Source organism: Clupea harengus, chromosome 9, assembly GCF_900700415.2.
Source record: "Clupea harengus chromosome 9, Ch_v2.0.2, whole genome shotgun sequence".
NCBI lineage: Eukaryota > Metazoa > Chordata > Actinopteri > Clupeiformes > Clupeidae > Clupea > Clupea harengus.
The window spans coordinates 4,166,956-4,191,022 of record NC_045160.1 but is presented as its reverse complement, the minus strand read 5'-3'; the positions used below and the strand labels follow the sequence as shown (position 1 = coordinate 4,191,022).

Sequence of the window (24,067 nt, the reverse complement as noted above, 5' to 3'; positions counted from 1 at the left end):
AGGTTTCCCCTGAGGATCACGGTAGGAGTTGTCTCCTGGTAAGCCCTCTCTCTTTAGAACCTGTGTCCTTTTTGTAAACTGATCAGAGCGACTCTGAATGTTCAGTCATATCAGATGCTCTCTCTCCACCCATTCCCAAAAGGCCAGCTTCTGAATGGCAGGAGTCCATTAAGGGAATCTATAGGAATAGCGAGGGTGTATCCCACAAAGAGGATATGAGAAAGCACAAAGGTATGAAGTCCCGGAATCAGGTCAAGTTCTAATGGGAGCGGCCCAGAAGTACCCTTGAATGATCGGTTCCTAGGAATGCTGTAATGGGTCTGTGTGTCCCAGCGTTGAGGAGGATACATGGGAAGAAACGTGTGTGAGAGTTTTGGTCCTTAATCTGGATTTAAAGCCTTGTTACTAGTTAAATATTAGGTAATTACAGTTCCAATGAGTTTTCTTCCAAAACACACTGCATTAAGATGATTATAATCCCATTCTGCTGTTCCAATGTGTTACTCTGTACATTGTTTGTCCTTGATAAATAAACTGTTGATCCACTATTGATTGATCACAATTAAATACAAACACACATGTAAATAATCAAAGAGTTTATGTCATGGATCTCAACACCAAATACCGTGTTTCATATCTGTACACTATTATTAAAAGAAAATAAGCAAACATTTCACGATTACATGAATCCTACATAAAATGATTCTTTGAGTGAAGTACCAAACTACGTATCTGTTCAAGCGTTCCAGATGTCCATGTGTATTTATATACATTTATAAACCCATTTACCCTGCCTAAGAACCTCCTACAAGCATTAAAAATAGGTCCATACGCTCCACTGGGATGGTATTGTCTAAAATAGAACACAGAACATATGGAAATATTTTCCTGGGTGTTGCTTTCAAAAGAGGTCTGGAAGAAATCAGCACGCATGGAGCTGTGTAGACAGTGAGGGAGGGAGAGACAAAGAGGCCTTCATACAGGAGAAACGCTGAACCCATAATGCATGGCTTACATACGTACATACAACATATGGCTCATCCTCACATTACACATCTGTCATGTTCAACCACTGTCACGAATTGGGGGGTGGGGGAGCTGCAGTATTATACACTGTTTATAAAAGGATTTATTTTGGTTCTAGGGTGTGGTTGGCAGCAATAAGATGGTGATGAATAAGACCACTGATTTGTCCAGAAACCCTCTAATCAAGATGTTTCTCTCTGACACTGTGGATTACACGCATTAACCTTTGCTGAGCATCAGACAGTAGTAGGCCTACAGCTATCTAGACACCATGTACTGTACAGCTGGCTATGGAGACATGTACTCTCAGCAGAAATCTGTTTTAAAGCTAGGTCAGGGCTCTTCTCAAGGGCGTCTCCTGAGAAGGTCCACGTCCACGGCTCTCTCTCTCTCTCTTTCGCTCTGAGGAGGTGAGGGCGCAGTGAGATGCCCCGGGCGGGCAAGCCAAGCTCCCGTGCCCACTGCCCCCGTGCCCGCTTCCCTCAGCCCTCGGCAGGGGAGTCGTCCTCCGCCCCGATGATGCCCTTCAGGTAGACGCGCTTGAACTCCTGGAACTCCACATCCTCAGCCTCACTGCACAGACGAATGACACGTGTGACCAAACATACAAAATACACAAACACACACACACACACACACACACACACACACACACACACACACACAGACACACAAATACATGAACACACACATGTACATACATTTGAGCCTAAACACAAACATACACATGTGCAAACATATCACATCATATACTGTGATACTATATATTTCATAAACACACGCACACATGCATTGATCAGATATTTGGAAGAGACCTGAGGAAAAAAAAAAAAAGCCCTAAGTGTTGACACAAATGAAAGCATGAGACAGACAAGGAGATGAACAGGTCGATAAACACAGAGACACAAGAGACAGACAAGACACTCTCCAGAGACAGGCCCATATGCATTGTTCCGCTCCTTATATAAATGATCCACTTCGCTGGATCCCTGTCCTCGTGACAATGGCTCCAAAATGAGGACTCGCAAGAAAAGATAGTATCACGTTTAGGGGACGACTAGCTCAGTTTGCCTTCTTGCGTGCTTGTGTCCTTCTACGGTTCCATTGCCATTGTGTCCCGCTGATACCATTGTGGCCCCAAATATCTTGACATAACGGTGCAAAGCAGCAAACAGGCCATGTTCATGTAATAGAAAACGCTGATGGAAATGTGAAGCTAATGAACACAGAGGGAGGTTATATTTATAAACTCATTGAGGCCAAGCACACACTCACCCCTCTTTCTCTGCAGAAGAACACAAGGATGCAGCGTGAGGAGAAACACAGGGAGAACAAGAGCAAGAGTTTGAAACACAGAAAGAACAGTCCGGTCAAATTCAACGTGTCCGGCTCTATGGCCCAACCCTGGTGGGAAGGAAGTACGTTGAGGACTTGGTGGATTGTACTGAAGCCAACAGGGAAATCTTTCAACTAAAGCTCTCTCTCTCTATCTATCTATCCATCTATCCATCTATCCATCTATCTATCTGTCTCTCTATCTCTCTATCTCAGAGGGATTTACAGTGGTCAGCAGGGACACAAGCTGATTACATGCGTTAGCCATGTGCAGCTGTTTGGGAATGGGCTGCGTCTGATCAGGGGACTATTAAACATGTCCACTCAGTGTCAGCGGGAGATTACTGACATCACGTGAAATAAACATGCACTAATCCACGGGGATCGCATCAGAGAAAATAGCATGTTCTGGAAGCTCAGGCAGTGGTTGCCATAGTGATGGCTAGAGGGGCTCACCTGGGTCAGGTTTAGGGTGCATGAGCTGGAAGGGCACCTCCACAGCTACCTCACTAAAAATACACACATACATGTCATGAGCACTCAAATAACCTTACGTGTTGCATAATTCATATGGAAACATGGTATGAATAAGCATATGGAAAAATGTCTACCTTGATCCAATTAACCTGCAAACAAGACAAAGAAAATAAAGTAAATTGAAACATACTGAAACATTCAAATGTGGATTCTCTCTCTCTCTCTGTTATCTACTCTCATACATTATTTCACATTCATTCTTTCTCTCTCTCTCTCTCCGTCTGCTACTGACCCTGCAGCTAGCACTCTGGCGACCACTTTGTAGGACACCAGCATGCCCAGCACTTCCTTTAGCACCTCCTCCTTCACACTGCACACACACATACACACACACACACACACACACACACACACACACACACACACACACACACACACACACACACACACACAGAGAGAAACACACACACACACACAGACACAGTTAAACAACTGTTGAAACGGTCAGAGATTTCAAAAACCACAATGACAAGATTTAGAGCACATAGTATATGCCTACATGTCCCAGAATCCCTGGCAATGCTGAAAGTGTACTTACATGCTGGAGGAGGCGAGGTTGGTGTCTTCAGCCTTCAGCTTGCCATCCAGAGCCAACCCCCGCCTGTCACGGGTACTGTTCAGCATCGGCACGAGAGTGTAGCTCTTCTTAAATGAGGTGCCCGCAGGAATGGTCTCTCTACAAAGCAACAGCTGTGTTTATTGTCTAGGTCTATTGATTCATATTATGAAGTCTAAATATACATACTTGTTTACGATATTACGTTTATTTCATATCGTATTAAAAATTCCAGTGAGATCCATAAATGTTCTTGAAAACCAAAACATTTCACACTTCCCTAATGGCTTTTCCCTCTACTTTTAAATATTACCTATGAACTCTTAAGGCTATTAATGGGGGTCAGCAAAAAAACTAAAACATCTCAAGTTCTACATGATGCTGTTATTAGTAGCTGTATAATACACATTGAAATCCAATTCATCTAGGCCTTAGATCATAGTTACATCACAACCTTGTTACATAAAATGACAGATAATGAATGAGCTGACAGACAATAGGTGAATCAAGTGGGCTTATGATAGTATTACACAGGCCATGTGTGGGGCACTTAAAGTGAGGTGTTTTCTTACATCGCCAATGAAGCCGCTTTCATAAAAGCAAGACTGACAGAGTACTGAAGGTATTCACTAAACCTTGCCGTGTGGAAAGAGGGGTGAGAGTTTAGTGCGTGTGGTGCAGTCTATCACTCACTTAGTCTCCTCAGAGACCACTGGCTTCACATATTTGTCATTGGCGTAGAGCACCACGTTGGTCACCTGTTCCACTGTGGGTACAATTAGCATGCTAATTCTGTAATAGCTTATAGATGGTCACACACACACAGTCACACAGAGACACACATAAAATAAAATAAAACAAAATACATGAAACAAAATATTCATCAATTATACTTAGGTTCATACCTGTGACAGAAAGGTCTTTGACATCTTTGTTAGAGCTATTGCTGATGTCTACCTGAATGTTGATTGGCTCCCCATGGTAGTATGTCTACAGTAGGAGGGTTCAAGCAGAAACTTATTTTGCTTGCAGCCAATCAGCACAGGCAACACAGCACTCCTGGTGTATATGATTGGCCACTATGTTGTTATTCAAAGTGGTGATTGGCAGAGTTTTGACTCACCCCTTTATCCAGATGGACTTTCATGTGCAGGGGTTTCTCAGACATGACAAACTCACAGGTGGTCTCGCCTGAAGGGGGCGCCTCCCTCGTCTCAGGGGCGTACTGGATCTTCCTGATGGCCAGACGCACTGTGCTCCTGTGAGATGAGAGAATATTTAGTGACTGTGGGCCCACTGTGTGTGTCTGTGAGCGAGTGGAGATCATAGTGTATTTGGCTCAGTCACAGAGAGGATACTTTCCTAACTCAGTCGACAGATCAGCTCATATATCCTGCACAGGTGTATATCTTCCTGACTGTAGTGATATAAATAATGTCAACTCTCACCTTTTTTGGGCCTTCTCATCCTCAGTTTCTCCACAGAAAGCTTTAACCTCAAACTCCACTGCACAGCGCTGGAGAAAAAATGCCAGTATTTCATTCATAGTACACACTCCACTTTAAGCAAGGTTACCACAGTGGGCTTATGTATACAGTGCATAACCTTGGATTATAAAATATCTCATTTCAGATTTAGGACAGACTCACTGGTCACTTCAATATCAGTAAATCTGGAATATGTCTTCAGTAAGCTAACAATAACAGGTGCTGGTGACATGAAGCCATCTTTACCTTTCCAACATCATTGGGACTAGGCTGAATACACACGGAGCAGGGCAGGTTGTCTGGAAACTAAGAGAGAAACATATTTGGTACACAACACATATGATCATTTCATGTTCATATTTCTGTCTTTCATCCAAAAATGAACAGATTATGTTCTTTAAGATGTCTGGCAGCATAAAAGGACATTTTGAACTTTGTTTAACTCTACTAGATTTGGACAAGTATGGGTTTATAAGCAATCGTGCTTAGGTAAGACATGCCCACACCTCAAAGAAAAATGGGTAGGCGTCGGCCCCGAGTTTGCGGATGAGTTTCTCCTGCATCTTGGTGTGCGTGCTCCGGTCCTTATCTTCAAGCGGCGGGTAGACCTGTCGCGTACACAGGAAGATGTCCCGGCGGAATGATATGCCCATCACATCCATGTCGTCCCTCCCATAACGGAACGTGCAGGATAGCATTGCAAACACTAGGAGGCGACAGAGACATAGGAAATAACTAAACGAACCTATTTTACAACGGAAAGCAAATTGATCTGTGAATATACTTCTTGAGAGACGAAAACAAAATAAAGCAAACCTTTTTTGCCTTTCACCTGTTCCGGATCGACCAATACAACACCATCTGATAAATAAACAGGACATTTAGGCAAAATGGCGCATAAACAATTTCAACAGAGCAATCATCTTGATCATTTATTTTTAGACTCACCTACAGGGTCCACAAGGTCACAATGATCCACAAAGTCTCTCTTTGCCATGTACACAGCCACCTATAATATTAATAATAATAATAATAATAATAAATCACATTTATATGTTATCACCTATACAAATACAGACAGGTGAAGGGGTGAGATTTCCTCTAATTTGAGAAATGTTTTTAACCAAATTAAACTAGGCCTGTAGGCTTGGAGATCATCTTGTACTCCGCCCGAGCAAGACACATGGCAGGCCTGCTTGTGTGTATACAGTATGTGTGATATGAAAGAAAGTTGATGCCATAGGATCAACACCAGTAAGCTGTACTTACAGACTTGTCTCTGGAGACCTTCTTGAAGACAACAGGTTTAGGACTCATGGTGTCCACTTGTTATACACCAACCACAAAGTTTTAGGGAGTGACCTCAATGGGACAATCTACACACAAACGTACACATGAACAACATTTTTGGACCACTACGCAGAAGTAATATTATTAATTTCCTGTCGTTATGTTGTTCTATGACTGAACAAAACTGACTTTGACTGAGCACTAAAGGTTACATGTGAAGGGACTGATCATTATAGAACTATTTGGACTCAGCTTCATAGCAGAGTTTACAAGCTTCATCTTTGAGGTTTCAGAGGGTCCCTCTCTGGGGTCAAGCAATGCACATAGCATCAAAGAATATAACAAGGACATTTGACCAAGCTTGATTCACTGTTACTGACAAAGATTATTTGTCAATGACTCTGTATTCACACGGTGCAATGATAAGTTCTTAACAAATCAACCAACCACAGAACCACAGCATTTAAGAGTGCCTAAACAGCTGATACTCCAACACTTCCTATATGTAGAACATTTGTTGTCAAATTTATTTTACCACTAAAATCAACCAGTATTCATATTCACTTGCCACAGAATGTCCGTACGACCAACACTACACAAAGTCCCAAAGAATTTCTTCAATCACTGCAACTTCACTAAACAAAATACCCAGATGAACTAGCACTAATGTTTTCTTGCTGTCAGTTTTGCTTAGGCAAATGACACCCACTAAGCCAAAAAAAAAAAAAGAGCCCCTTTCATCACACAGTGTCTGTGAGTGCTGGTAATGGTTCTGTCTATATTTCTCAATGCAAGAACTGACCTGAGGGTTGAGGCTGAGGATTGCTGGTGTGAGTAACAGGATGTGAAGGGCATAGGTAGGTCTATTTGTAAGGTGCCCCGAGTGACGACCACCGCCGCAGCCCCACCCACATCTGCGTCTGTGTATCCCCACGCCCTCCTGGGAGCCTGATGGCCCTCCTCCTGCTGGATTGAACTGGATCCCCCTTCCGTCAGCACGATTACTACACCAAGGATTTAGGATTCTAGATGGTTTTTTGTTTTGTTTAGAAAATCAAATAGGGGTCTGTAATCTTACAGGAGGCTCCGCTCCACAGTGGAGGGATTTTGGGGGAACCCCTACAGTCACTACTCCCCCAAGGAGGCCCAAAACGAACCACAATGCACTGAGCATCTCAGCACGTAGGTGGCTAAGCCGCAGAAAGCCTGTGTTGTCAAACTCAGCAGTCTGCACGCTGAGATCAGCAGATGGGATTAAACTCAGAGGGGAAAGTGAATCACCTCAAAACTAATCAGCTGCAATCTCCAGCCTGCTGCAGAGACGCTTTTATACACTCAGACAGACTACACAGCGAGAACGCTGGGGACCCAGAGTGAGGAGACGGCTCCCCTATATCAACACGTGGGCGCTGGGTTTCTCTAAAATGTTTTTAATTCCTTCACTGGGAAAGCAGGACCAAATTTCTCTTGTGTTGAATCATGAAGGGGGTTGCACAACACACATGAAAGTGTCCGACCGTTCACACTGATGGAAATGATGCCTGAATGGCTACGTCACTTTGGATTAAAGCGTCTGCTTAATCTCTAAATGTAAATAGAGATGAATAGCAGGGATAGTAAACCCTTATATATTTGTTATATATTTGATGCAACACAGAGATGTTGGCCATCTGTCACAAATAAACACAATCACACGTTTCAACTGAGCTCACACTTTTCATTGGTGTGCATACATTGAACATACATATACAGAGGATATTTCATATACATTTGTCATAACTTAAAAGTTATACAATCCTTTTGCCAATGGCGGGAGGCTAGTCAAGTTGGGGGCGGGAGTGTTTTACTGGTGGTCAACAGCTGCTCTGACCCTACTCCCATTCTCTGATTGAGTGAGTGTGTGTGTGTGATGTCACAGCAAATAGTTTTTTCCCCCCGTTTTCTTATAAAGGTCATGCAGTGTTGTAGAGCCATGATATGCAAATTTGCCTGTAGGATGTGGTGGCATTGAGTATTTGTGACTTGTGCCTTAAAAGCTAAAGGCTATTGAAGAAACATGTTTAAAAAATGAACAAAAGCCTAACACCATTGTGCACATCGCCTGAAAAGGCAGGGTGGCGGAGTCCAACATTTTCTTTATCCTTGGTGTTCTGCCAAAAATCGGAGACAGCAGGCTATAACCTTAACAAATAATCTATCAGCATGTTACTGTCAGTCAGGGCTGGCCTGTCGTATCTGAAGCTGTGCATTACCTCCTCACCTGACACAGGTGCATAAAACACACACCACTGCCTTACCCAATGCACAACTTGATGCAGAGTTAATAAATTCCTCTCTGGTTTGACTTAAGACTTACTGTACGGTTTCATTTTTTGTATGGTTTTAAAGATTTTTAAAAGATTAAATTGCCATAGCCTTCTCTTCCACAGTTAATGGGCTCATCAATTAGAAGGGGAAAAATGGCTTTTCACACTTCATAGTCAAGCATAAGTCCATTCTTCGACTGCGATTACATTGGGTTCCTTCCAACTTTGACAGGCCATAGATCGAAAGCACTACAATCAAATCTATTTGCGTTGCTCAACTCTTATACATCCGTTCATAAACTTCCCATTTGTTTGGCAAGTCAGCACAGTGCTACCCCCACCTACAGGTTAGCACAGACATCACCAGCTTCACACACACCTGTGAGTGACAAGAGCTTAAGATCCACAGGAGTAGCAGCACACTGCTGTCAAAAGTTGAGCTTTTATAAAGTGCTGCCTTTGAGGGAGCCCACTAGAAGCAGGAACGAAGGAAAGCCCGACATGGCAAAAGGATAACACACGTTTCTTTAAGCTGGGCAACTGAGACTGTAAACACACACATGCCAGATATGGGGAAAGTGGGACCAGGGTGTGTGTGTGTGTTGTGGTAAGGACGTAGTTGACTGACCTCAATAGGGAGGTAACCGTTACTATCTGATTAAGGCAGAGTACAAGTGACTTCAAAGACCACAGGACAAATGCACACACACAACATTCTCTCTCACACACACACACACACTTTTTTACTATTCATTAACATACAAAAGGGAATGAACATGCTTCACCCACACATTCACCATCAGCCTCACCATATTTTTCACACACACACACACACACACACACACACACACACACACACACACACACACACACACACACACACACACAGTGTTAAGAGCCATGGCCACATTAAGCAGTGTAAAACTATTGACACGCAAATCAGACATGGTTTTACAGGACAGATGCAGTAGAACACTGCCTGTATATCTGAAATGGCAAATAAAACAGGAGGGAAAAAATAAGTCCGGTGTCCTTTTCATCAAAGACAGTATGCTGTGTGTAATATATATTGGTAGATATCACATACTGCATACTGGTGTGTGTGTGTATGTGTGTAAGAGAAGGAGTTAAACAACCACCACCCAACTCTAGCCGCCTCTTCCATCACTCCAACTAGGCCTTCATTTCACTCATGAGACGATTCAGCCGCCTTTAGATAATCAGAACACCAGGGGTCCAATCAGAACACCAGGGGTCCAATCAGAACACCAGGGGTCCAATCAGAACACCAGGGGTCCAATCACAACAAGCCAGGAGGCAGCAACATGTGAGACGGCTTCACGCCAACGTCTGCTTCCAGGTTAAATAGTCTCTACGCCCAACGGCGCTTGGGCTGGAGTTGAGCGGCGTCGATCGTAAGTTGGCCCGTCGCGCACGGCGGACAATCACATGTCGGACCAGAGCACGGCCTTGCTGCCCTTCTCCACGCTCACCACGTAAGTGCCAGAAGGGGACCAGGACACAGAGTTGACCGCAGAGCTGCAGAGAACAGGGAAAGAGAACAGCGGCGGAAAAGGCAAGTCAATGGCAGAAGCTCAGCAAAGCTCGTGTGAGTCACATTACAAATTACACTTCATAGCATAGCATAGCATATGTTCAATGACACTGTAGGTGTGAGTGTATGAGTGTTACATGTGTAAGGGGTAGAAGCCCACCTGTGGCCTTTGTCCAGAGTCCGGTCAAGCTTTCCTGTGAGGACGTTCCACACATACAGGGTTCCTTCAGCAGAACCGCCTGCGATGTAGCTTCCATCCGGACTGTGAAATGAGACAGAGCTCTTCAGTCACTGAAGTCTATTCTACTTTTATTACTTCAAGCTCTTACATGATCAATGAAGGCAGTGTTGGACTCACCTAAAGGTCACTCTGGTCCAGTCTGAACCACACTTAAAGCCCTGAGCACTGCAGACACACAGACACAGACACACAGGCCATTAGGGATGATGCATGGTTGTGGTGCTGATGAAATGACTGACTGATCAGGTGATTGAGTCTACCTGTGGACCTGGCTGCTTACCTGAAGGTCTGTCGAACGGCGTTGTTTCGCAGATCGATGATCTTCACCAGGTCGTCACGAGAGCAGGTGAGCAGCTCGGTCCGGTCGTGGTTCAGGTCAAGCGACGTGACCTTGCCCTGCAGCTCCAGCTCACACACTATACTCTCCGCCCTGACACACACACACAGTTATTAATGCATTAAATACAACACACACATAGAGATACAAAAATATGATGAAGCCCTACATGACTGCAAACCAGGCTTGGACTGGCAATCTGGCCGGGGGCTACACAGTCCCAAGTAGGCTACCTATAAGGCAAGTGCAAGAAGTGCCACCACTCTCTCACACACCACCCCCACTGTGACCAGTGTTTCCCATCGAAAAAAGACATTACATGTGAACAAACCCTTAATATCTACTGCTTAGCCTATAATGTTATAAATAGCCTGATATTGCGGTTCGCATGTTGGGGGGGAGAAACGGGCCAAATTGTGATCCCAGTCCAACTCTGGTGCAAGCAAACACACACGCACAGTTGCAGAAGTCCCATCTGCTTGTCTACTACCTCCAGCTCACCTGATGTCCCAGAAGCGGACCTTCTTATCAAAATGGCCACTCATGACACACTGCTCAGTGCAGACGATGTCATTACAGCTGGAGCCCGCAAACACGGTTTTCATGCCTGAACAAAGAGACAGAGAGAAGTCAAACACCAGAACAACACTCATGGAGATACTTCCACTACCTAGCAATTCCAGCCTACACACAGAAGGTTATACTGATATTATTGAGATTTTAAGGGTCATTAGAGACACATAAAGACCGTCTTTGGGCTTCTGACCTTAGTGTTAAGCCTTTAAATCAATGAAAAGTAAACAAAGGTTGGAAGGTCTCAGCTTGAAAACTGGTGATCAGTTGCCTATCCCCACAGCCTGCCCTGACACTCCTTAGGAGGTGTGATGTGCGATGCCTTGTATATGTGACCGCGGAGCCTCCTGCAGTCACAGGCTTAGACAAGGCATCAGGACTGTCAGCAGACCCTGGATCCAACAGTGCACAACTAGAGCATGCTGGGTAAAGAGCAGGGCCTGCTGGGAGCCAAAGGGCGGCTGAGCGGGGAGTTGGGCATCAGACCTTTTACTTCTCATCATTGACCTTATGCCCTATAAGAGCTGGTGCCCTTGTGCTCACAATAAGCAAGCGAGAGGCGTGCATGCGAGAGAAAACCAAGAAGGAAGAAAAACAGAGCAAACGAGATCCAGCAGAATTGAGAAAGCCAGGGCCAGATAAGGCAGAGTGAGAAGGACAAAGATGGAAATCAAAAGAGAAGGAGTGAGAGTGTACAGAGGCAGGAGGAGAGAGAGATGGGATGATTGGGAACTCACAAATATGTGGAGGGCGGTTAACCTAGAGAAATACTCAGAGGGGATTGTGGACCTTTGTTTTTAGGGATTACAAGTGAAACAGAGGTATCCTTACAGACTTTGCTGCGCAGGTCCCAGAGTTTGAGGGTGCGGTCGTAGCTCCCGGAGACGATGCGAGCGTTGTCCAGCAGGAAACGCGCTGCAAGCACTTTCCCACTGTGGCCTGTGAGTGTATGCTGTGAGAAAAGGGGGCATCAATTGTTATTTTAATAAATTAAGACTTTTTAAAGCAAGCTGTGTACATCTGGGCTGGTGGTCTGCACACTAGGGTATCTACTCACCCTCAGCCTGTAGTCATCTACAGTCCAGATCCGACTGGCAAAGTCATTGGAGGCGGCCAGCAGATAGGAACCCTGGAGGATTCAGAGACAGCGCACATCATCATTTAGTAGATGTATTCATAATCAAGCTTCACACTAGACAATAAAGGGAGAAAACAGCTCCTCTGCTTAAGCCCTGAGCCATGGCACTGGCCGTATGGCCATTTGGAAAAGCAAACCAACACAAACCGAGAAAACATGCCTTTCCCAGGACATTTCCCTGAATTCCAAAACACCACATCCATAATCTAATGATCCCAAACACACACAAGCCCATGAATGCCAGTGAGGAGGGATGGGTGAGTACTTACAGCGCTGTCGAACTCGATGCTGGTGATGCCAGCATTGCTGCCTGTCAGAGCTCCTTTCGGCTCACATCGACCTGCAATGGAGACCAGATAAAGAGTGTCATCTCTCCTATGCTTCCATCACTACCATCAAAAAGCCATGGCTGAGACTGTGCATAACAGCCATGATGATTAACTGATAAGGTAATTACTACCCAAAATGACTCATTGTGAGTTTCGGCTAGAATGAGCGGCTTTGTGTGAGGACATACAAATTCAGCAACCGTCTCTAACAGGAAAGAGACATGTTAAGTCTTTGTGGAAGGTCTCAGCTTGAAAACTGGTGATCAGTTGCCTATCCCCACAGCCTGCCCTGACACTCCTTAGGAGGTGTGATGTGCGATGCCTTGTATATGTGACCGCGGAGCCTCCTGCAGTCACAGGCTTAGACAAGGCATCAGGACTGTCAGCAGACCCTGGATCCAACAGTGCACAACTAGAGCATGCTGGGTAAAGAGCAGGGCCTGCTGGGAGCCAAAGGGCGGCTGAGTGGGGACTTGGGCATCAGACCTTTTACTTCTCATCATTGACCACTTCCACACTACTACTACACCCCCCCCCCCCCCCCCCACACACTCACTCACTCTCTCTCTCACACACACGGGCTGACTATCATACCTGAGACGACCTCCCAGAGTTTGACCCTGCGGTCCATTCCTCCAGTGGCCAGCAAGCGGGAGCCTGGACTGAACTGCACAGCGTTCACCTCCCCATCATGGGCGTCCTGGGAGAGTGACAGACAGACACACACAACATCAGGAGCTGCCAAGCCAGAACATTCACATCCTACACACAGAAGGTAATACTGATATTACTGAGATTTTAAGGGTCATTAGAGACACATAAAGACCGTCTTTGGGCTTCTGACTTAAGTGTTAAGCCTTTAAAATCAATAAAAAGTAAACAAAGGTTGGAAGGTCTCAGCTTGAAAACTGGTGATCAGTTGCCTATCCCCACAGCCTGCCCTGACACTCCTTAGGAGGTGTGATGTGCGATGCCTTGTATATGTGACCGCGGAGCCTCCTGCAGTCACAGGCTTAGACAAGGCATCAGGACTGTCAGCAGACCCTGGATCCAACAGTGCACAACTAGAGCATGCTGGGTAAAGAGCAGGGCCTGCTGGGAGCCAAAGGGCGGCTGAGCGGGGAGTTGGGCATCAGACCTTTTACTTCTCATCATTGACCTTATGCCCTATAAGAGCTGGTGCCCTTGTGCTCACAATAAGCAAGCGAGAGGCGTGCATGCGAGAGAAAACCAGGAAGGAAGAAAAACAGAGCAAACGAGATCCAGCAGAATTGAGAAAGCCAGGGCCAGATAAGGCAGAGTGAGAAGGACAAAGATGGAAATCAAAAGAGAAGGAGTGAGAGTGTACAGAGGCAGGAGGAGAGAGAGATGGGATGATTGGGAACTCACAAATATGTGGAGGGCGGTGGAGGGCACCCGGACGTCCACAGACCCTCCGCTGGCCGTCTCCGTGTTCTCCGGGGACGTCCCGAACGAGTTCACCGAGCGACGCCTGCTGAGGGAGAGATCAATTCCACAACCGTTACCATACCAACACTGAGCTGCCTGCTGCCAAATCCCATCAATGCTCTTAACAGATAACAACCATTTGCCTAATTATTGCCATCACTAAATTACAAACGCCACCCGATGTTGGGCACACACAAGAATATGTGAAGTAGCTCACTGGAGAGACCAAACAGCACGGCCGTAAATTGCAATAAGTTGTCCCTGAATGAGCAACACAATAACCATATCAGGTTAGCCTCTAGTTCATTCATTTATACTAATTAAATGGTGGCATGCCATGAGGTCAACCAGCTTGATCATCTTAACACACAGGGATTAAAAAGCTCTCTGCCACATCCTGTACACAGTTTTGACATACACATGAAGCACACAGCCTTGTGCCATCAATACACCTTACTGGTCTAACTCATTTCACAATGTATGTGCACTTTCTGAACAAAACAGGACAACACATGGGGAACTACACACTGCCCTTTTTCACAACACTCTTCCCCTTCTCCAGTTCCTATTTTACTGGAGGTGAGCATTTCCTGGTTGAAGTGTCTCCACAAAAGAACAGCAACATTGCCACTTCACATCATTCTAAAGAAGCCCCCCTCCCTAATTTGACTTCCATTTAGTGTAGGGCAAACAAGCTAGTGAAAGAAAGTGCTTATTACCATTATCTGTAAAAACGCCCCCCCCCCCCCCCACCCCCATCATTACAGAACACAGTTATGCATAGAAAACAAATACACAAACAGCCATGCAGATGCACGTAGTGGAAACAACTAGCACGCACTAGCGCACACACACAGCTGTAAACCCCGCAGGCACCACAGTGTAGCATCACCTGGAGTAAGATGGGGGGTATCCAGGCTGCGTACACTCAGTGCGGCTGCAGGCAGACAGAGAGAAGCAGTAAACAAGAGCACACACACACACACACACACACACACACACACACACACACACACACACACACACACACACACACACACACACACACACACACACAGACACACACAGACAGACAGACAGACAGAAAGAAACGAGCAAGACACACCCATCAATGCATGCAGACCTGAGTCTCTGAAGGGAAGGCAATGGCTCACATACCCAAATATGTTGGTGATGGAGTCCATAATACCACCAGGGGGAGGCTGGGATATGCGTTTACTGAAAGAGGGGGGGAGAGAGAGGAATAGAAAGCCACAATTAGGAAAGACAAGGGAGAGCGGGGCTAAAACAAAGGGAAAAGAAAGACTTTTAAACTCTGAATTTCTTCAAAAATTCCTTTTTTCAGGTTGCAGTTGTACTCTTAACTACACCTTTTACAAAGCATCTTCCGGGCAAATGTTCTCTACTGTATCTACATAATGAGACAAGGGATAATTGGGATCCTGTGACCGGTGCTCTTACCTGGGCGTGCGGCTGAGGGGTCGGTTAGGGGAGGCCTCACCTGGCCCCTTCCCACCAGCATCCTCAGACAGGACCTCTATGTCATCATCCCTAGAGAAGAGAGAGAGAGAGAGAGATGGGGGGGCAGAGAGATGTCAAAGAAAAACACAGGCCAGAAACAAGCCAATGGAAGATATAAAGACAAACAATTGATGCCGTTTTGATGGGTTATTATACTCCGTGTCATGAGATTCTATAGAGATCCAAGTAGCAGCCCGACCATGGAACAGTCACTGGATAGCAGAGACTTCATCTTAAATTGTCCGGGAAGGGGGAAGGGTGGTGGCACACATGCGGGTCAATAATGCCTGTAAAAATAGCCAACCAAACTGAATGGAGCCGGACCTCTGTACTTACGGGTCGATAGGCAAGGGCTCCTTGGCAGCGTCCGCCAGCTCCTTCTGCAGCTTGGCCTGCCTGCGCCTGTGCAGAGGTAGAGCCCAACACGTCACTTTGGGTCTACTCAAAGTCTGATTCAGACAGACAGACAGACAGACGCTGGATTCCACCCAGCACCCATATGAAAAGATGGCCGTGAAACAACTGAGGCTGCTGTCCACACCACATTAGGGGTAAAGTTAACACAATACAAAACCAGTAGGTCTACTCAACTCATTTTAACCTTCAGGGAAAAGGCATAACTTCAAGTGGTTCTTTTAAATAAAGGAAGATCCCTACAGAGGACAGTTTACTTACAAAACTCCAACAGTTAGCGTTTTGTTCCTTCATCCATAGTGTGTAATGCAGTAGACAACTGATCCTACTAGAAATGTCCAAGCTATTGTCCATTCTGCCAACTAAATAATGTGGTCTGTAGTAGCTTCTAATGACACGGATACAAGCTTTTTAACTCAGCAGCCAGACAATGGATGTCTCTGTCAGCCAATCACGTGGCAGATCACCCCATAAGTTGCAGCTAGGAGGTGGGTCCCCCTCATCAAGGCTCTATTATCTTTCTGTAATTGGCTCGTCAACTCTTTAACCTTGAGATGGGCGGCAGTGACATCCTCCCTCCCCCCCCCCCCCCCCCCCATCAACGGTGCTTCACCTTAACGGCTGGCTCATACATCCAGAAGAGGTTTCAATGACTCTGCTCACACCCCTTTGTTTTACGCTGCATAGCCCCTCACAGTTGCCTCTCTGGACATGATGGCTGCCACTAGCCCAGCATCGGGGACAAAGGAAACAGCACATCTGATCACATTTACTCAGAGTGGTGCTTTTTTTAAGTTTTAGTGTAAGTGTAAGAAAACTTCTGACTTCAACTGTATGTGTGTAAGTGTGTTACTGTGTGCCTGCTTTGGTAACCCCTTAGTTATCCCTGTGTTAGATTTAGGTGGATTTCATATCAGACTAAATTCACATACCAGAACATTCCTCAATTCTCTTCTCCCTCCCCCCCCCCCCAGGCCAGAGCCATCAAGCTAGGCTCCTGGCCTTTTGTCTATGTTGAGGAGCCATCAGGCATGACAGGAGCCAGACACATTCGTTTCTGTTTGTTGGCCTCTGTCTACAGCCACGACAAGATGGTTGAAGCCAAAAGGTATTAGCATCTACATGGCCATACCTGGTATGACCATATATGGCCCTTGGTCAAGCTAAACCTACCCTTTGACCTGCAGACACACCCATGTCATTATGTCTTGTTAATTCTACACTATAAATGTTTGTACATTTCTGTAATGTATAGAGAAGACCTCCTCGTATCCAGAGACCTTTCCTGGCAGACGACGTGCCTCCTGGCATGCTCGTGCTGTGTCGAGGTGACCGTGGCTAGTGTCTGAATAAACGCATTCTTTCGCTAAGCCGTCTTCAACAAGTCTCTTACTCTGAACAAAGCTAACTTGACCAAGTGTGGGCCCTTCGACGATTTCGCCCGAAGAAACAGCGGATTCTTTCACCTGTGCGCATGGAGTGCGAGTGTTTTTTCCTCCACTTGCCTGCAGTCCTTCTCATTCTCGGCGTTGAGGCGGTTGGCCTCCTGGGCCTTCTCGGCCATCCAGCGCGAGACCAGCTCCTGGTTGTCCTCGAGGGTGCGCCGCAGCTTCTCCTCCAGCGCGCTGAAGGTGATCTGCAGGGCGTCGTACTCGTCCTTCAGCGTCTGATTGGCCCGCTCCAGGTCCTGCAGCTGACTCCGCAGCTCGCGACACTCGCCCTCCAGCTCAGAGATCTGCTGCTGATACTCCAGCATCCTAAACACACACACACACATTCTCTTTAAAAAAGGTACTGGACTTGAGATGCCTACCTTTGACAGACTTTTACACAAGAACGGTGGGAATAGAGGGATGAAAGACCACACACACACACACACACACACACACACACACACACACACACACACACACACACACACACACACACACACACACACACACACACACACACACACACACACACACACACACACACACACACACACACACACAAATACAGAGTTGAACTCACTTGGCCTCGTTGCTCTGGATCTCTTTGTCCTTCAACTGAATCTGGTTGTTCAGTTCAATCACACTCGAGGCAAGCTGAGGAAAGAGCCACACAAACACACACAACATGAAATGCAAATCTCATCTCAATGGAAATCAGACAGACAGTCTCAGCACTGGCAGACATCCTGCAAGGGAATGTCCTGGGCCTGTATTCACAAAGCATTTTATCTTACCACCCAGAGTACTCCAAGTCAGACTAAAATATTTTAACTAAAAGCTCTCTTAAATCCTATTCAAAGCGGCTGAGACCAAACATTACTAATGAAAAGGTGAGAACTCCTAAGCGAAAAGAAAGACTGTTGCTATGCGGATGTCAAGTCTCATGCAAAAGCTTGCTTGCAATGACCTTGATAATTGGATGAGGAGTGACAGGACTGTGCTGGCAAGTAGGCATGCACTTCATAGCCTACCGCAAAGAACGATACATTTATAAATGTTTGACACAGGCTAGAAATGAAATAGGGAAATAAGTTGCCCACAGACCAAGTACCTCTGCACAGTTTTCTAAATGCATCTGTATGACACGTTTTTGCAAATAAGAGGTACTTTATCTGTACAAAAACACGATATATTCAATTGCATTTCCGCAGTGAGTGGGTCGTTTTGGTTGGTTGGTGACGTATTGCATCCCTTACAAGCTCTGTAATTACTCATTTGTGACGGCGACGGTATTTTTCAGTAACACGTCAGTCTAGATGAAGGCAACAGTAATCACAAGGAGGTCAACCTGATGTTTTATTTGGCTCCGTTTCCAGCAATCAATGTCTTCATCTCAAGCCCTCTGAACCTTGTGCCATCAGTCATCTGGTGCATTTGGCATGAGCAGCTGAGATCTTGTGAGTGTGATATGAGGGCAAGTCCAGACTCAGACACAGTGAGGCCTTTGATTCTCAGTAGCAGCAGCAGCATGGCTCCTACGCAGGAGGAAACCTGAGGCGAGCCACGAGCAAAACGGATAAACAAATCCCCTCAGGCCTGCTAGAGGACGGGGGAATCATGGATCACAGAGAATGAGTGAGGGGCAGTGACACAGGGATGGACCATCACTAGCCCGGATAAGAAGATTACGCAACGGTCCACTGGACATGTGATGGGGAAAATAACTACATTAATTACAGTAAATACTTCTGACATTCTGACCAAAACAGAGCCGATCAGCCATACCGGTGCAGTAACCTGCCTACTGGGCGAGCAGTAAGCGTTTTGTTTCCTGGTTTGCTCATGCCGTCAGACTGACGAACAATTACCATAGGCTTAGAGTTCCCTGTATGCTCATACATCCCTGCCAATATCCCATTCTGATATTCATCTTGACAGTAAGTTATCATGTAAAGGAGAGATTGTTCCCACCAACTGCCCAGGCTATTCACCCCGTAGTTTTGTGATCCGGGTCGGTGTTCTGTAATGCCTCCAAGTTCACTTCTCCCTCAACTGAGAGGCAAGGTGAGCATACATTAGATCAACACATGGCGAGACAGAGACAGAGACAGAGACAGAGACAGAGACAGAGACAGAGACAGAGACACACACACACACACACAGTTCATCCCCCACTGAAGATAATTAAACCAATAGGGACAAGAATGACTCATGAAAAGGGGGTAGGGGTGGAGGAGACTGGGTAACCATGGGGGGGGGGGGGTGTGTGTGTGTGTGTGTGTGTGTGTGTGTGTGTGTGTGTGTGTGTGTGTGTGTGTGTGTGTACCTCTCCACGCTTTTTGTGCAGTTCAGTGAGCTCCTCCTGGTGCTTGATGCGCATCTGGGCCATTTCCTGATGCAGGGCGTCATTGCGACTGGCGTCCGACCCCGGACTGCACGACCAGAACACAACACAACACAAAATCAAATCAGGAGAATAAAAAGCAGAAACAAATACCATGCTTCACAATAACAGTGGTACATTTCTGTTTGTGTTGTCTACATCATAAACAAGTGACAGCACACAAGGAAAACAATCTGCAGGTTATATGGCAAAATAGATATAAAAGATTTTTTTTTTTTTTTTTAAACACAGACACACACATAACAGACAAACAAAATCCAAGCCATTGCACTATAAACAATAAGAGTTCTCCTTTTTTCTGTAGTTAAGTGAACATTCTGCATTCTGAAACAACACTCCCAACACTGCAGTAATGCCACAGATACACAATCCTATACAGAGATAACAGCACTGCAATAAATGACCTGTGATCAGTCTGTGGACCGATCGTGTAAAGAGAGCCCAGTCACTTTTAGGACCTCATAGTCAGTTACATTTAGCAGACGCTTTTATCCAAAGCGACTTACAAGGATGTATACACATTTTTTACATTTACACTGATGGCACACTGCACATCGGGAGCAATTAGGGGGGTGAGTGTCTTGCTCAAGGATGCTTAAACGACTTCTCTACCTCATGTACCACTGTCGCCCCTACCTGAGGTCGTGTCGATTCTGATGGTCATATTTATCTGGCTGCAGTCGCTCAGAGAGCACGGCTTGTAGGTCAGACTTCTCAAGAAGACGATTATCTAAAACACAAAACACACACACACACACACAAATACTCAATGCCTGCTCAAACACACAGACCATGGTTTTTGAAATAAAATCCACAAATTACTATGTGCGGTGACAGCTGGTGGTGATAATGGGTGGCTGGGCAAACAAGTGCATTTTACCCATCAACAATTCACGCTGCAGCAGCACCACATCTGAGATACCAAATTACAGCAAAGACACTATAGAGCTTGTTATAGCAAATGCTCCACAACAACACTATAGAGAAGCAAGAGAAGAATGGCCTGAGACACACACACTATTTTTCTCTTCTTCTTCTCTAAAAAAGACAAAATATGCAGGAATGATGGAGCACTCTGTTCCATCATGTGGAATCAATGTAGGAAAAAGGTCCAACTAGGGACACACTACAAAACGTGTTCCAAGCGTTATGACTGCCAACAGATATTGCAACTGTTATGAATTTATGCATTTTTGTAACACATTGTGTTAAACATCCTCATCTCCCAAATAAAACAATTTGGTAACCGTAACAAAAATAAGTCATAATAGAAGAGACAGGCGATAGTAGACAGGAAAGCTAAAAGAAAAAAAAACTTGCAATGGTCTCATCTTAAATCGTAAAACATAGGGAGGGCTTAGCTCAGCCGTCACGACTATGTGGTCAAATATTTCAATCAAACTTCCAAATGAGTTTGTGAGATGTTGTCTTTAGGGTATTAACACATATTCGGTCCACTGCAGGAAGCTGATACCTGTTGGGGTACCAGGACAAACGACTAAAAAGTGTAATGGAAGGTTAGAGTGAACATTGCAGTTTCATTTGAAATTTGTCTTGATGGCAAGGCGAGTTACAACACCGTGGGAGTCAGAAGTGGGGGAGGGTGTACTCACACTGGTGGATGATCTCCTCGAAGGCCTGCCTCTGGACGCGGTCCCGCAGCTTGAGCTGCTCCGCGATGTGCTTCTTCCACAAGCACTCCTCCCGCCGACCTGCCATTGCCACCTGACAAGGGCACACAGTGTCTGAGAGTCAAAATTCAATTCCATTCCATTTATTAACTTAGTGCCTTAACAATGCACAGTGTGGCTTTACAAAAAGCGAAGTCTATCCCCCAAAGTCATATTGGCAAGAAGAAAATAAAAAATTATAAACTCTGTTATACAAGGAGGAGTCCTCAAGTAGAATCATCTCTTTAAGGGGGCATTCTGGAGAACAACAGAATAAAGCCCATCATGGGAGAGAAGGGGGAAGAGAGCAGAATGCAAGTTGACAATGTTAGCATGTGTGGAAGTAGACACAGGTAGCCATGCGACATTTCATTTTTTATAATGCAGTATTTTCCCTGTTCCCTGAGTATTCTCAAAGTAAATAATCATATTACCATTGTGTTTCAAATAACTACAGTTCAACTCAGCTCATCTCATAGTTACCAGGTACTACTAAAAAAAAAAAAAAACGAGCCAGACACAATCCATCTTCTCAAGACAAACTACACCTTCACACAGAAAGGTCTGTTCATAGGCTACTTGTTTAGTGCACCCTCAAACTAGCCGTCTCCCCCAAGCCATTACAGATGTGTTCTTACACTGAATAAGAATGAATGGCAACAATGGGGAAACTTTTGCTGCGGACGTTTAAGGAACCAAACATTTTGACATGAGCGGTTATCATGTCATCATGTCGAGGAAAATCAGGGTATGCCATCACAGTTAAGCGTTACCTACCTAACTAATGCTGTTCCAATTAAAACGTGCACTAATTTAAGGAAACTGGGACAGTGGGCGAGTCTGTCATATGTGCTGTTCCCTCCAGAACATCTATAATTGAAAAGACGGAGACGTCCACTTCATTCATGTAAACAACTTGTCTGCCCAAAACCCATGTTCGTTAAATAGTCTAATTAAAGGCCCAATCCACAAACAAATAGAAAATACTTTAAATCCTAGATAGGTGGTTTCAAATTGATGTAAACAAAATAAATCGCTGAAAAATGTTAGCTGGCCAGCCACGGAGAGCTGAAACGAAAAATCGTGGATAAACGGCAGTCAACGAGGAATTTATTATTAAATTATATTAGTATTACTTTTAACCAGATCCAGTTCTGGATGGCTGTCTATAATTCTTAAAAGTTAAACAGACTTTCACTTATACCAAGCCCTGACAGAAAAAAACTAGAAAGAGAGCATCCCAGTTAGCAAACAGATGTCATCCATCTATATTTGCCATGTCATTATCTGACTTAACGTTAGCTGACATTAACCTGCAGTGTTTCTCCGTGAACCCCAAATCTAGAGGAACGTTAGCTAGCTTACGGGCTCATTGAATAACAACCCCATGAGGAAGCGTATCGAACATTATATAATTATGGGCAGACGTGCAAGCCCACTGGGTTAGCAAACACAGTGTTCATGACTACACTAAACATCCCACGAGATTCGCCATAGCGTATTCACATATCTAGCCAGCTAGCTACGTGGCTAGCTTAGACAGCAGCACACCTAAGCTTGACAGGCTGCTAGCCCAATTTGCTAACGATAGCCGACTACGTTTGTACTCATAAACGAAAGCGTTACAGTAACTTATGAAAAGAAAACTCACAAAACAACTATATATCCCTGTTCTGTTAACCGCTTTGTCATATGACGCCAAATGTGTCTGATTAAGACTTTTCTTGCTAGCTAGCTAAATTGAGTTAGCGTGCTCGGAGCAGGTTTACCGTATACAACTAGCGATAGCTGGGATTTACATTTTTGCAGCTAGCAACTACCACTTCAACAATAATAGCAAACCGGCTGGAAAGGGAGAAAATGTTACCTCACAACATTTAACCGTATATCCCGACGCCTAATAAACGTGCGCTGGGATCCTTGTAGATATTCTGTCAATTAAAAGGAAACCAATGCTCTATAAACAACAGTTTGTGTCTCAGCCAACTCCAGGTTCGTTTGTCTTGACCACCATCTTGCCTCTAGCAATTCCTTCATGGCGACTCTTTATGGGAGACTGTCGCAGTATTATGATTATTACACATGGTATAAGAGCACATGACTCTGCGCGATGCAAGTCGACCGGAAGTTTGTAGTTTTTAGGAACATTGGAACCTTTCCTGGTTCGAAAGAAAACAAAACCTATGGAAAAATGAATGGTTTTTCAGTAAATGTCTTCAGTGACACCTACATCTATATTTTACATACATGTACATTTCAACGCAAATGCTGTACAAATACAGCATATTCTTTTGTTTTCTAACTGTAACTGTTTGTTTACAGGATAACAGAAAATAAAGGAATTCTCTGTTTTTTCGAAGTAATTTGCTGCAGTGTTCTAGAATTCTATTGGGGTATAGAGGGTTAATCTATGCAAAAGAATCCTTAGGAAATCGATATGTTTACTGAAGTTGTTCTTATCTGTGA

At 45.0% G+C, this 24,067-nt stretch overlaps 2 protein-coding genes and 3 non-coding genes across 8 annotated transcripts; all 5 read right to left on the bottom strand.

Moving 5' to 3' along the window:
• Window positions 1-581: 581 nt before the first annotated feature.
• sagb (S-antigen; retina and pineal gland (arrestin) b) lies at window positions 582-7,367 on the bottom strand. The gene is made up of 16 exons (XM_012837886.2): window positions 7,034-7,367; window positions 6,211-6,317; window positions 5,890-5,950; window positions 5,758-5,802; window positions 5,448-5,647; window positions 5,188-5,247; window positions 4,903-4,970; window positions 4,578-4,713; window positions 4,360-4,444; window positions 4,148-4,220; window positions 3,437-3,574; window positions 3,131-3,208; window positions 2,973-2,987; window positions 2,818-2,870; window positions 2,302-2,311; window positions 582-1,599 (listed from the first exon to the last, which is right to left on the bottom strand). The coding sequence occupies exons 2-16, from the start codon at window positions 6,256-6,258 to the stop codon at window positions 1,509-1,511; spliced, it is 1,161 nt and encodes a 386-aa protein (XP_012693340.1). The 5' UTR covers window positions 6,259-6,317; window positions 7,034-7,367; the 3' UTR covers window positions 582-1,508.
• Window positions 7,368-7,931: 564 nt separating this feature from the next.
• atg16l1 (ATG16 autophagy related 16-like 1 (S. cerevisiae)) lies at window positions 7,932-23,645 on the bottom strand. Of its 4 annotated transcripts, none has more exons than XM_031573128.2 (20): window positions 23,469-23,645; window positions 21,545-21,656; window positions 20,568-20,661; window positions 19,854-19,959; window positions 18,108-18,181; window positions 17,600-17,851; window positions 16,017-16,082; window positions 15,621-15,710; window positions 15,318-15,377; window positions 15,052-15,096; window positions 14,100-14,205; window positions 13,305-13,410; window positions 12,651-12,721; window positions 12,301-12,372; window positions 12,075-12,195; window positions 11,172-11,277; window positions 10,614-10,763; window positions 10,451-10,498; window positions 10,253-10,354; window positions 7,932-10,076 (listed from the first exon to the last, which is right to left on the bottom strand). In XM_031573128.2, exons 2-20 carry the CDS (start codon window positions 21,648-21,650, stop codon window positions 9,983-9,985), a joined length of 1,869 nt encoding a protein of 622 aa, XP_031428988.1. In that variant the 5' UTR covers window positions 21,651-21,656; window positions 23,469-23,645; the 3' UTR covers window positions 7,932-9,982. The 4 variants fall into 4 exon arrangements, with proteins under 4 accessions (XP_031428988.1, XP_031428989.1, XP_012693380.1 ...); XM_031573129.2 differs by having other exon boundaries at window positions 14,100-14,202; XM_012837926.3 differs by lacking the exon at window positions 15,052-15,096.
• LOC116221968 lies at window positions 11,484-11,751 on the bottom strand. The gene has a single exon (XR_004164389.1).
• On the bottom strand, window positions 12,951-13,218 carry LOC116221966. Its single transcript, XR_004164387.1, has one exon.
• On the bottom strand, window positions 13,603-13,870 carry LOC116221967. The gene has a single exon (XR_004164388.1).
• Window positions 23,646-24,067: the final 422 nt, after the last annotated feature.